This window comes from Ruditapes philippinarum, unplaced genomic scaffold (assembly GCF_026571515.1).
Source record: "Ruditapes philippinarum isolate M1 unplaced genomic scaffold, ASM2657151v2 ctg1975_1_1_1_1, whole genome shotgun sequence".
Classification (NCBI taxonomy): domain Eukaryota; kingdom Metazoa; phylum Mollusca; class Bivalvia; order Venerida; family Veneridae; genus Ruditapes; species Ruditapes philippinarum.
The window spans coordinates 75,217-89,713 of NW_026864515.1; the positions used below are offsets into that span (position 1 = coordinate 75,217).

At 32.5% G+C, this 14,497-nt stretch overlaps 1 protein-coding gene across 2 annotated transcripts in view; it reads right to left on the reverse strand.

Moving 5' to 3' along the window:
- Positions 1–14,130, reverse strand: part of LOC132725850 (caldesmon-like) — a 33,824-nt gene extending 19,694 nt beyond the window's left edge. Inside the window, exons 1-8 of one of the 2 annotated variants that reach the window (XM_060711034.1) lie at positions 13,995–14,130; positions 9,467–9,517; positions 8,912–9,001; positions 6,361–6,480; positions 6,121–6,177; positions 3,810–3,881; positions 3,287–3,379; positions 2,265–3,056 (exon numbers count right to left, since the gene is read on the reverse strand). In XM_060711034.1, the coding sequence (XP_060567017.1) occupies positions 2,265–3,056; positions 3,287–3,379; positions 3,810–3,881; positions 6,121–6,177; positions 6,361–6,480; positions 8,912–9,001; positions 9,467–9,517 (1,275 nt within the window). In that variant the 5' untranslated portion in view covers positions 13,995–14,130. Of the gene's footprint in view, positions 1–2,264; positions 3,057–3,286; positions 3,380–3,776; positions 3,882–6,120; positions 6,178–6,360; positions 6,481–8,911; positions 9,002–9,466; positions 9,518–13,994 lie in introns of both variants that reach the window. The other variant, XM_060711033.1, reaches the window with a different exon arrangement.
- Positions 14,131–14,497: the final 367 nt, after the last annotated feature.

The window sequence follows — 14,497 nt, forward strand, 5'->3', positions numbered from 1 at the left end:
GTTTAAAAGAATAATCTCAAATGCTAGTTGGAAAAGTATTCTTTACGACAAAATAGATATGCAAAAGTTTTTTCACTGCGGAAACCATTATTTTGATAAACTTGCAAAAGAAACAAACAATCTTTTTTGGAAGGACACTTTTACAGCATTTTCACGCTATATTGAATTAATTCCAATCGAAAATCATTCTTTCGGAAAACATCCTTTATTTTATAACAATAACATATTAATTGGTTCAAAAAGCGTATATTTAAAATCATGGTTCGATGCTGGAGTTTGTAACATAGAACACCTTATATCTGATGGAAAGTTTTTATCTTATAATGAATTTATAAAAAGATACAATGTCCAATCTAATATCTTAATTTTCAACGGTATGATTCTATCAGTAAAGCAATTTTTAAATAAATATAATATAATCTATAACATCCAACAGAAAAGCATTGGCCCAGACATACCGCTATACTTTAAAGATATTATATCAGACATAAATGGAGCAAAACCTTTCTATAATATATTAAATAAAAACAAATCAAAGCCAACAAGTATCGAAAAATGGACAAATAACCTTAATTTAGCTTTTAGTGAAAACGAATGGAAAATTATATTCGAAATGCCTTTTAGAATTACAAAATGTGCTAAGTTGCAATGGTTCCAAACAAGAATTTTACACAGGATTATTGGAACCAATCATCTTTTATACAAAATTAAGTATAAAGAAAGTCCTTTATGTTCTTTTTGTAGTAATGATGTTGAAAGCATTGAGCATCTATTCTGGATGTGTCCCATTGTCAAAAAATTTATAAAGGAATTTCTTAAAATAAATGAAGCACCTTTTTTATCTTTGGGTATAAAAGAAATGATGTTTGGCTATAATGCAAAGGATGATTTATCTAACGCAAAAAACTTATTTTTAGTATACTTTAAAATGTATATTTATCAGTGTAAAATGCTTGATCTTTCTTTATCAATGATTGCAGCCAAAAACTTTATAACACAAAAGCTCAAGACTGATAAAGAGGTAGCAATCATAAATAATAGATTACCGAAATTTGAAAATGTTTGGAGTCTTTTTAGAAAATTTATTTTTATATTTTAAAAAAGAAAAATGTCAGCTGAGAAAATATTATTTCTACACTGAAAAGTACTGTTTTTGAGTTTAAGTAATTAAGAAATAATTCAAGCCAAAATAGCATGCTTTAGATTTTATATACTGTTGATGCTTTTGAAACTATTTCTTAAAAAAATACGGTTATGAGTGCGAGTATGAATGCATGTGTCGTCCCTGTCTCTTTGTGTTTTTTGTTGTTGTTGTTGTTATTGTGTGTGTGTGTGTGTGTGTGTGTGTGTTGGTGTGTGTGTGCGTGTGTGTGTGTGTGTGTTTTCTTTGATTTTTTTTTTTGTAATTGTTGTTTTTTTTTCTTTCATTACATTGGTTCCACATCTGGTATAACCGTTCATATGCATGAAAACAAATAATTGTAAAACCACTGTGGGATGTGCTTCGACCCACAAATGGTTATATGACGAAGCGAATAAATGGGGTTACCCCATGTGGGGCCTGAAAAAAAAAAAAAAAAAAAAAAAAACTAGTATGCCTTTAGATGAATAAAATTTTATGCAGTTCATGAAAATTTAAATACATGTAATTACATATACTGAAGCTATTACTCATTGAAGATAAATTCTGTTTACAAAAAGAAAGCAGCTATTAAAAATCCGGTTCGGAAGCACTAATCACAACAAAATTACACGTGGGGATATAAGAATCTTACACTGGCTGCCGGTACAGACCGGAATATCTAGCTCGAGGGTAACTGTTTACGGCGGTAACGAGGCTCTGCCGAGTTTCCGCTAAACAGTTACCCGAGAGCTGGATATTCCCGTCTGTACCAACAGCCGGTGTTTGATTCTTTTTCGTGCATATTACATGTCAATTATTTTCGGAACAGAAATTATGAAAACTGATATTATCATTACGCACTTTTTTTCTTATAGTAGCGTATGAACATACAACTTCATTTATAACAGAAAAATGACGTCATCCTAAGAACGCAATTCATTCATAAAAGGTGCGCGTCAATGAAGTCATTTAAAGCACGCGACTTGTTGGGTGTAAGACAGAGTTTTCTAGCACCGGTGTAAGCAGTAGATAATCCTGTCTGAGGTGCAAGAAAAAGATATCTTATATGAGGTGCCACTACTATCCGAAACGAAATATTCACGAAAGCATTGTAAAACTTATTCAGTTGCTCAGTACTTGCCTTATCTGATATAGTAGAATCATTTTCAGTTTTCTGATCTGTTTGCGTCACAGTTTTCTGATCTGTTGGCGTCGCAGTTTTCTGCTCTGTTTGCGCCACAGTTTTCTGATCTGAAGACGTCACAGTCTTCTGATCGGTTGGCGTCACGGTTTTCTGCTCTGTTTTCGTCACAGTTTTCTGCTTTGTTTGCGTCACATTTTTCTGATCTGATGACGTCACAGTCTTCTGATCTGAAGACGTCGCAATTTTCTGATTTGTTGGCGTCACGGTTTTCTGATCTGTTTGCATCACAGTTTTCTGCTTTGTTTGCGTCACAGTTTTCTGATCTGATGACGTCACAGTCTTCTGATCGGTTGGCGTCGCGGTTTTCTGATCGGTTAGCGTCACGGTTTTCTTCTCTGTTTGAGTCACAGTTTTCTGCTTTGTTTGCGTCACAGTTTTCTGATGTGATGACGTCACAGTCTTCTGATCGGTTGGCGTCGCAGTTTTCTGATCGGTTGGCGTCACAGTTTTCTGCTCTGTTTGCGTCACAGGTTTCTGATCTGAAGACGTCGCAATTTTCTGATCTGTTGGCGTCACGGTTTTCTGCTCTGTTTGCGTCACAGTTTTCTGCTTTGTTTGCGTCACAGTTTTCTGATCTGATGACGTCACAGTCTTCTGATCGGTTGGCATCACAGTTTTCTGATCGGTTGGCGTAACAGTTTTCTGATCTGTTGGCGTCGGTCCTCCAATATGTGACTTTCCGTTTGTTTCATCTTCTTCTATTAAGTTGGCTCTTTCAGTCAATTTTTTCTATAATATAATTTTTATACATATACTGTATCTTGAAAATATTTGTATTCCTATGTTTTGCAATATCTCTTCAATTTAAAAGTCTAGGAATAGCTATACTTTCTCTTAACTATTCTTCATTCAACATATTACTAGTACTGTAATCAAATCTATCAATATAAAATTAAACGAGGACTTTAAATTTTGGAAAAGTATAAAAAAAGAGATTTTTATGGAATTAGAACATGTACCTGTAACTCATCACAAAGCTCAGCATAACCTTTTTGTCTCTTTATTGTATCTATCGAACCATTTGAGCTCATATGTACCCCATTGTCATGGACCTGGTGATAAAAACAAACACAAGTTACAAACTGATATAACAAACACAGGTTCATGACTTACACAGAATACTAATTAAGGTTTCATTATAGTGTGTCGGTGAAACTCATACTTTATTCTCCATGTCCGAGTGATCGCATTAATCAATTGAGCAACGTTCAGCAATTATATATCTTTTCACTTACCCATAAACTGATTTATAAACAAAGATCTAGTAAGCTATGCAGTTTGTAGATAAACTTTGCAATGTGAGCCCTTAATGATCTGTTCCTTGCCTTTATGTAGACAAGACTTATCTTAAAGACAATAGTCAGTAGCGATAGTTTGGAGAAGTTGCCCTTTCGTAGTAATGCCTATAAAGTTTATGAATTCACACGCATGTTCACGTAGAAAATTTACCTTATTTTCATTCATAGTCACAGGTCTTATTACCTTATCTGGAAGTTTCTTGTCTTTGTTATCCGTTTGTATGTCGATTGTTTTAGCTCTTTGTGCCACAGCTTTCTGTAATAAAAGCGTATGCACATATAACATCATGATCATTTTATGATTCTCAAATGTTATGAATTCATTTAATGTAAATCATATTCTATATATTCTATATATTACATGATAAGCATCCATATAACAAGTGGGTCGGGCTTGACCTGTATCACTCATCTCAAATACTTTGCTAGACATATCTGTAACATAAGAGAAATTTCTCACTGCAGGGTCAAGTTTAAGATCACCCTTAGTAAGATATTAATTTCTCAAACGAAACAAGTGGTCAAAATTCTCCAAATAAAAGCACAAAAGGGGCACTAGGTTTCTGACAATCAGTTTTTCTTGATCATGAATAGAGTCTACTCTAGAGCTCTAATGGCCACTTTATGGATCAGGCAAGGCATGAAAACATATTTTATGATATAGGTGACAGACACCTTATCACTCCTTATCACTCCTATCAAGTTCGAAGAAAAATGGTAGAAAATTGTATACGTAAAATTTGGGATCATGAGATCATCATGAAACTAACAATGACTCATTTTGTGCTCAAGAGAATAGATGTATACGTTCTCCATTACACCGGTGAAACAAAATGATAATGAATTGAATTTAGAAACAAGAACGTGTTTATTAAACACAAATGCCCCCGGCTCAGATTCTTTTCAGTAACAATATTTAAAATAAAGGCTGTATGGGCAAAAGTGTAAAAAATCTATTTTAGCACTGGTGACCTTGACCCAACTGACCTCTACATCAATCCAAAGGAAGAATATCATGCAACTTATTTTCCTACCAAATATGAAATAAATCTGTCAATATATAAAGGCTTTATGGGCAAAAGTGTAAAAATCTATTTTTAGCACTGTTGACCTTGACCCAACTGACCCCTTACTCCATCCAAAGGAAGAATACCATGTAAGTTATCTTTCTACCAATTATAATACAAATCTGTCAATAAATAAAGGCTGTATGAGCAAAAGTGTAAAAATCTGTTTTTAGCACTGGTGACATTGACCCAACTGACCCCTACCTCCATCCGAATGAGATTTTCTCAATTTTATGTTCCTACAAATATACAAGACATCTGTCGATAGAATAAGGTTAATACACCTGTAAAAGTGTAAAAAATCTATTTTTGACATTGGTGACCTTGACCCAAATGACCCCTTACTAAAGGAAAAGGAAGAGGACCTCCCTTGGTATGACTATTATAAACATGAAAGACATTAACTTAAAAATAAAGGTTGTATGAGCAGAAATGTTTAGATTTATTTTTTGCACAAGTGACCTTGACCTTGACCTAGAGATGCCTAACGTCACAAAAAATTAGGGGACCGTTAAAGGTATCCAGCTACCAAATATGAAAGATATCATTAAATAAATTAAGTAATTAGGTGAATTTTTTTTGATAAATCCAACTTGGCGGAATAGGTTAACCATACAAGGCCCTATTTTCAAAGTGATAAAAAGGAAAATTACTGGGAAAATGGATGGCACATTTATATAACTTGGCAATATCATGTACATTGTATTGATAAGTAAGTGTGAAAATTATTAAGCCATTACTTCAGATAGAACATAAGTTATTTCCATCTTGCCGGTTTAGGTTAACCATTATTCATTTTCTAAGTGCTGAAAAGGGCCATAACTTGGTGCAAATAAAAGCCATAGTTATGTAACTTGCCCAGATCATATACTTTGTATGCATTAGTAAGTGTGTAAATTATGAAGCCATTGGTACAGGTAGAACTTAAGAAAAATCCAACTTGCCATTCTAGGTTAACCTCGTACGGACAGAGGGACGTTCCAACATTTTTGGTATAGGGGCTTTTTTCTTTGTTATTTTCTTTGTTTACTTAAGGGCTACTATGGGCTACTAGCCCATAAACCCTAGTAGCCCTTAGTAACCCTTGATCACGGAATGAACCTATTGTTCTCTTTTGTTCTCTTTATTATATAGCCCCTTAACCCAAAATGTTTGTTCGGACGGACGGACGAACAGACGGACGGACGGTTCAATTACTATATGCCCGGGGCATAAAAACATCAGTATATTCTTGTAGTATAAAGCAGATATAAGTGTGGTGTTTAGTCAGAACTTCCTTATCATTTGAAGAACCGCTGACGTACTTTGATACCAAATAATCTAATTAGTCCGTGTTTTGTATAGGCTCATTCTTAGACAGTAAAATTCGTAAATATGGCAAGTAATGAAGTATTATTATTAATTTATCATGGTTGCAACTTCATCTACCTCAAGCTCTTGAGTAAGATCACTCTTACTGCGTCTGTTCATATGGTCTGGCCTCTTCTGAAAGGGACAAAGTAAAATAGAAATATGGATCGTATAATTGAATTCATACTTCTCAGTAAGTGTTACAAATCTTTCAATTAGTTGACCAACATGTTTTTTTTTAAGTTTAAATACATGTACTTTCTATTGTTATTCAAATAAATGTCAGAAATTTTCTTCGTACACATGCACTTGAATTACCTTGTTTGACCTGGCAAAGTCCGTGCTGGTTTTTAATTCTGAGAGTTCAATGATTGGATTACTTGTTTGTCCTTTGGTTGTATCGTCAAACTCTTCATTGGCCTTTTTGCCCAAAATATTCTACAAAATATTTTTGAAAATATTTGATTAAACAGATGAAATGGCACCGGTTTATAGAGTTATAAGATTATATATTTTACACAGATAATCATTATCAAAGACCGTCAGGTGAGGGTCATCAGGCTCTTAAACGCTCACCAAAACAGATTGCTAGAAACGGTATTGAGCTAAAATGTGGCTATGAATGGTATAACTTTTAAGAGATAGGTGAGGCAGACAATAAATTATTGTACAAATTGTTAAATACCTAGGTTTTAGGCCGCGTATTTTAAACAACGAGATAACTGTTTAAAAATGACAGAGAGTTAGAAAATGTCTACTTTTCAGTTCAGCCAGCAAAGATTAAAATGTATTTTCTATGTAACGTCTAAAGAAGTCTCAGTTAATAAATGGTGCTAAGGGCGGATCCATTTTAACCAACAGGGCAATATCTTAACTTTATTAAACCTCCACAATACCAAACAAGTAAAGGTTTTGATGCTAAAGCATCAAGTCGCCGGATAGAAAAATGATTGTATTATAATAAATATAATGAAATATCAGTTAAATTAATGGTTCAAGTATAAAGAAGAAAGGAACAATATGTTGAGTACCTGTTTATTCACAATAAACATCACATTTGAAGCAAACTTGCTTAGCAATACTGTCAAGGAACTGTAATAATTATTAAATAAGCAAGTATTGTTTGGCAATATTGACCTGAGAGTCATTAATTTTCGGGAGGTGTTTCGTTAGTTTACGTAACTTATGATTAATGCTAAAAATGTTATTGATAGTATAGATCTCGATATTAAATCAATTAATATTGCTCGATTGCCTAGTGGTAAGTATGACGAAGTTGTGACCTAGTAGGCCAAGTTCGAATCTTTGAAAATCCTTTTTGTAGTTTTCATAAAAATATTTTTTATTATTTCTTTTAACTTTATGAAACATAAGTTGATAAATCGAGATGACTCTGAAAATATATATGTTTTAATTATTGCATGAAACAATGCAATTCTACCATAAAAGTGGTATATGCATAAAAGAAATTATTCTTATGCGCTATCGTAAAAATCTATAATTTAGTTGAAATCAATATTCCTGTCGTTACCTACAATATAGTTAACGTTTAATTTCCTTTAAAAAGATATTTTATTAGGTTTTTTTCTATATATCTAATACGATTCCGGATCCCTACCGTCATACCGTTTTGAAACCGACGGAATATAACGAAGACGGTGATTTCCACTATTTATTTCAATACATGTGTCTCTTTAGAAAATATCTATTTTGTGATGTTCAACCTAAACTAAACTATTGAACGTTGACAGAAAGGGCCAAGTTTAACCTTACCAAGAAAAAATATAAAGGTTTTGAAAATTTATTCCTTATAAGTATATACAGACCTTTCTAATGATATAAAATATGAAACTGATTAATGAAAAATAACTTTGTAATTATTTATACAAAATTACTATGGTTTGCATCTTATCAGCCGCCAGTCCTTTTGCCAGCTACACACAAGATACCTGTATGTCTTATCAGCAATCTGTCACTGTTAATAGATAACATACGACGTGTAGTCACGTGATTCTTACAAAAGAACAGGGAGAATCTGTGTATAATTAGATAAAATAATGAAATATAATAGGTCCCAACAGCCAAATAATTTAAAAGTGTCATTTCAAATATCATTCATGATTTATCTATCATAAAATAGCAACGCTTGACACTAAAAAAGTGGAAGTATCCCTAAATTCAATGACTGGTCCATAGGGATACATTATTAATTCATTTTATGAAAATTGTAATGTTGCTTTTAAAGATGTCAATATTTGTATATTTCATTTCAGTGAGCAACGTTATTTTATGTTTGGATTTTGAGGATTATGAAAATTAATTGTAGTCCTTAATTGTTCAATAATTGTTTTGTTTTTATATTCAAATTTTAAGGACTTCTCCTACCATAGATATAATATTAAACTGTTACAAATATAGTCGCCGGTTTCTACCGGCGACTAATGAGCCACATCACGACAAAACTAACGTAATGCGTTTGCGACCAGCATGGATCCAGACCAGCATGCGCATCCGCGCAGTCTGATCAGGATCCATGCTGTTCGCTTACAAACCCTTTTACAAGTAGAAAACAGCATGGATCCTGATTAGACTGTGCGGATGCGCAGGCTTGTCTTGATTCGTGCTTGTCGCAAACGCATTATGTTGGTTTTGTCGTGACGCGACTCAAATATGAAACACTTTGCATTGTAGTTTTCGATGGACGACGCATTACGCAAGACTGCACAAATGTAATAAAAGAGAAGTAATATCAGTTTCAGTGGGTTTTCAAAATGTAGAACTATTTCTTATGCCACCAAATTAGAGAAATGTTACATATAAACTTTCCATTTTTTTAAAAAATCAGATGTTGTAAAAAGGAAAAACCTACCTCAAAAGTTTGTAAAAACTCATTTTCTGCACTTTTTGTCTTGTCTGTGGACTCATATCTACTTCCAATGTCTTTGAAGTTTTCAGGTTTCTGTAAAAGAGAAATACCTTTTTTTTAAAAGACACATTATGCCACAGAAACGAAAATTGTTTACTTCTTTAGAAAGGGCAAATATAAATTTAATAACACTTTAAATAACGGTTTTAGGGCATGTAAGAGGCTACTAACCTAAAGAAATTAAAGATAAATGTGAAACGAAACAAAATGTAAACAAAGTAGTATTTTGAATTCCATACAAAATATTAAATCACTATTACTGCGTTAATAGTTGCCAAAAAGCAATAGATAAAAAAGATGGTTAAGATAATTGGACAATGGGTATCTTTTTGGAAACTATGAAAGTACGCCAATATAAAAATCTTTTGTGGAATAAGAAGCATTTCTGAGGCAAAATGGACCTTTAAGCACAGCTCTATATAAAAATAAGATAAAACATATTTAAAAGAATATACTAGTAATTTCTTAAGAACCGGATAAATATAATAATTATTGTACCTCAGATGCTATCTGTAGATTCCTGTCTGTGAAATGACCTCTTTTAAACATCTGAAAAAAAACGAGATTTTTTATATAGAAGTACAAACATGTAATAGTTAGCGGACATTTGCTTAATCAGCCAAGTGTTAAATATCCTCAGTTTTTTTTTTTTTCGATGGTTCTACTCTAGTCAGGGGCTAGTACGGGCCTGGAATAATGCACATAATGAGGTCTTCCACCACCATTAAAGCTGGAAAGTCGCCATATGACCTATATTATATTGGTGCGACTTAAACCCTCACCAAAAAAAAAAAGATCGAATGATCCTTATTTCATTTTCATTGCTTTATAAAGCTAGCATCATTCATATTATAAAAGTCTAAAATGATATGGTACATGGGAAAAGTGTAACAAATTACAGATTTGCAAAGAAACAAACTTATTATATGATATATATGATATATATGATGAAAAGCAATACAGAATACAAAAAAACGGGTCAAAGCACGAATTTTTTTAAGGATCAAGATTAATATTTGGATCAACTGTTAAATGCGCAGATCTTGTAATGTAATAAAGTAATAGCATAGGAATTTGAACATGTGCCATCAGTATGACAAATACTAAGTAAAAGACTTGTGGGTGTTTAAAGGGACTCCACTCAGGTTTAAAAGCCTAAAAAGCATAACATTTGAATTTCTTACATAAATGAACTGTGGCACTTTAAACAGAAATATATGCAGAGATAGTTAAGAAATATACTTTGAAATAAATTGGAAATCGCTTTTCATTTTTGGGCATTTTTTACAATTTGAATAATTATTCTGGAAAAAAACGAAGTGTGCGAATGATCTGAAATTTTGCACAAAGATTAGTGGTCTAAATCTGCATCAAATAGTACAGTTATCTGGAAAAAATATTTTCAGTCCCATCCAAAAAACTTCAGTCGAGTCCCCTTAATGTGAGTAGCCTCGGTGACCTTATTCTATAAACTGTTTGCCGGTTAATTATTTTTTAAAGTCGTTAAAGTTACAAAATAATTGAAAATTCCTTCAAACCACGCGTTACTGCCTTCGTTATTATACAAGCTGGACTGTAATAAATGTACACGACGATCAATTATATATATATATATATAAGTGTTGTAATTATGAGTCATACACAAAAGTATTCCCCTAAACATAATAACAGACGATGTACAATTATTTATAGATGTACTTGTTTTTGTATGAGAGTATGTTTTAGCCATCACTATAACCTTAATCTAGCCAAAAGGTTATAAAAAATTTTCCTTAGTTCCGTCTCAAATATCAGGATTTTCATTGGTCAGTATATATACTGTGGCAATTTCAAATAACTTGATTGATCAAATGCCTGAGCTCTGAGTTTGAGCTAAATGAAATTCTTCACAACCTTAGACCATAATGTAATCAGCGTCCGTGGACGAGTGGTTAAGGTCGTTGACTTCAAACCACTTGCCTCTCACCACTGTGGGTTCGAATCCCGACAGGAACTTTGGATTCTTTCATGTGAGGAAGCTATCCAGCTAGCTCACGGAACGTCAGTGGAACTCAGGTGCCTGTTCGTGCCTAAAAAAATGCACGGAAGGGCACCTGAGGTCTTCCTCCACCAGTAAAGCTGGAACGTCGCCAAATGACATATACTGTGTCGGTGTGACGTAAAACCCAATCAAACAAACAAATTTAATTAAACAATGTATCATTGACACTTTTATTAGTTTTAGTTCTGTGTTATCAACATCTTTTTTTCAGCATTTTGTAAGTGTATTATAAAACCTAAAGTTATCAGCATTTTCATTTAATTAACACTCATTACATCAGCATTCTTTATGTTATCAGCATTTTTTATTTCAAGTTAAACGTTATTTAAGAAATTATATATCCAGTTCGGATGCGACGAATTATATCACGAGGGCGTAGCCCGAGTGATATAATGATGCGCATCCGAACGACAAACAGTGATGTTATCAACCGATTTGGATATATTATTTCGATTCTTAACACGACTTCAACAAATAAATGCTGCCTTATTTGATAGTAAAGCAAAATTACGCCTGATTTGTTTCCGTGCTTATTTTCAGCGCGTCGGATTCTTTTAGAGATACGTCACATGTATAATGATTACGTCACATACTTAAATATAGAACGTCAAATGCATAATAACACACACTTTCGGTTCTTCTATATTCAAAAGTGAAAAATGCGGGTGATGTTAGAATAAACCATATTGCTGTTATATATAACTTTCCACTCCCGTGTTATCGCCATTTTTATTATATCTTGTGTTATCAGCATTTTCAAATATCTTTTGTTATCAGCATATTTAGTTTTTTAATAACCTATATGTTATCAGATTTAATAACATCTAATGTTATCAGTATTTTTAACATATCTATTGTTATCAGAATATTAAGTTTTTTAATAACCTATATGTTATCAGCATTTTAATAACATCTAATGTTACCAGTATTTTAACATATCTATTGTTTTTTAAATAACCTTTATGTTATCAGCATTTTAACACTCTTATGTAAAAAGCATTGTTTATATTTCATTTTTCTCCCGTCTTTTTTACTAAAATCAAAATTAAAAACTACTACTCTGAGCGATTACAAAACTACGCTGTCTTATTTCTTTCGCTCTTTTTTTCAAATCATTATTATTCTTATTTTTGTATTTTATTTTATTTTATTTTATTTCATTTTATTTATTTGTTTGTACTCAAACAATAAAACGTTAAAATGCCTCGGCCCTCAGTCGACACATTATTAGTCAACACTTCAGTATGTAGCATGTTGTAAAAGAAGTATAAACATATACGTCTGAATTGAATTTTTTTGCTTGGATTTATGAGACAATTGACCTAAATTGATAAAACAAAATTGTTGCAAGGGGATTTTCTTTTCTTTTCTTTTTTTTTTTTTTTTTTGGGGGGGGGGGGGGGGTGAAATCCCAGTTTTCCTATTCTATGAGAAATAGATTGTAAACGTAGGCGTAACGATAATAAATTTGCGAAATAACAGATTCAAGTATGTAACAACGCTAAGTTTGACCTCCGTGTGAACCCGTTAAAGGACAGGTTATCAACATTTATATGTATATGTGTGTACAAGTTTTAATAAAAATATCTGTTCTGTCACACAGTTCATATATACAAGAAACTAACACATTTTATTTAACTGTACTGTACATATATTTTTGTAAATAATAAATTGAATCATATAACATATTTAAAGCAAAGCATATGTATGTTTATAATGCATACCAAGCGTTTTTTTAAAGATGTAATTCGACTTAGAAGATTACGGTATTTTTTTATTTTCATAGGGCAGTTCGCACGTGTTTCATATGACATTTATGTCATTTAACTGCACATATTACTATTTATATGTCATTACAATTTCTATGTCTTTACTATTTCTATGTCATTGCACTACACATATGTCATGTTACACAACACATATGTCATTACACTACACACATGTCTTAAAGCAGCATGCCTCCAGATGAGCAAAAATATTTCGATAAATTCAAACTTGAGAAAAGTGTACTCAGAGTTTAGGAAAAGTAGAAAGATTCAAGATTCGAGTAATAATTCACATGCTATGGGCAATTAATCGTTATTTAAGAAAAAATATATCCCAAACTGTGATTTTATTGCTGAATAACATCACTGTTTGGAGTTCGGATGCGGGGAATTACATCACGAGGGCGTAGCCCGAGTGATATAATGATGCGCATCCGAACGACAATTTAAACAGTGATGTTATCAAGCAATAAAATCACCGATTTGGATATATTATTTCGATTCTAACACTACATCAACAAATAAATGCTGCCGTACATTATGTTAGCTTAATTGCGCGTACTTATTGTCAGCGCGTCACATTTTTAGTGGTTACGTCACGTGTCCACATAATGATTACCTCACATGTCTAAATATAGAACGTCAAACAGTGATTTTGTAGCATAATAACACACACTTTCGGTTCTTCTATGTTCAATAGGGAAAAATGCGGGTCGTTTTAGAATTTTTCATCATGTGTGACTATATTTCTACTGCGTTGCTAACGCAGTAAGGGCAATTTTTGCATATTTTGTCCTTTTTTTGTAATTAACGTGGGTTGTAAGTGCCATTTGTAATGTGTTAATTGCCTCCTTTTGGTTAACATACAATATTATGCTTTTAATTACATTTTCAAAATTTTCATGAAAATAAGCATTAATCAGGAGGCGTGCTGCTTTAACGACACATACATGTATGACACCACCTGGAAAAGTTCACACACATATAAATTGGCCAAGAGCGGCACAAGTAGGCTTGATTAGCAACGATGAGATAACAAAATAAATATGTACATCTTAGATAGAAAAAAAATGAATAAAACAATGCAGCTACGAGTTAACTCGCTTTCAACCACACGCTAACAGCATCATAATTATGAAAATGTAAATTATACAAAATAGGTCATACGCTTAAATTATGTAAAAAGTCAAGAATAAAATAAAAAATAAAATGTATTTACCTTTAATCGTGACAAAATCCGGTCTATATGCAGACTTGACACTTAATTGTATCGATTTAAACAGGAAACAGTAAAAGCAAGCGTGCAATAACACAGAAAAGCAGAGCGAAATAAAGACAGGTCAGAGATGAATAGACTGCGGCTTGGAAAATTTGGAAAACCAGATATTCTAAAAATACACATTGGTTATAATTAGCGTTACTATAAATAACTTAATTGTAACTGTAGTAAAAACTAGGTACTTTCCCTAGGAAGTTTTGCTAAACAAAAAAAAACACAAAAACAAAAAGACAAAATCATGCTTTTATTTTTTTTTTATCTTTAAGTTATTGATTCACGGGGGTGTAGTGTATTTTAACCGATTTTCGACATGTTTTGATTAGAACAGGGGTGAAACAAGAAATATCTTTAAAAAAGATAATCGGCGTAAATTCAGTGCAAAATGTCTCATAGCTTTAGAATATTTTCAAAATTAATGATATTTATACTTTATAACAATATAA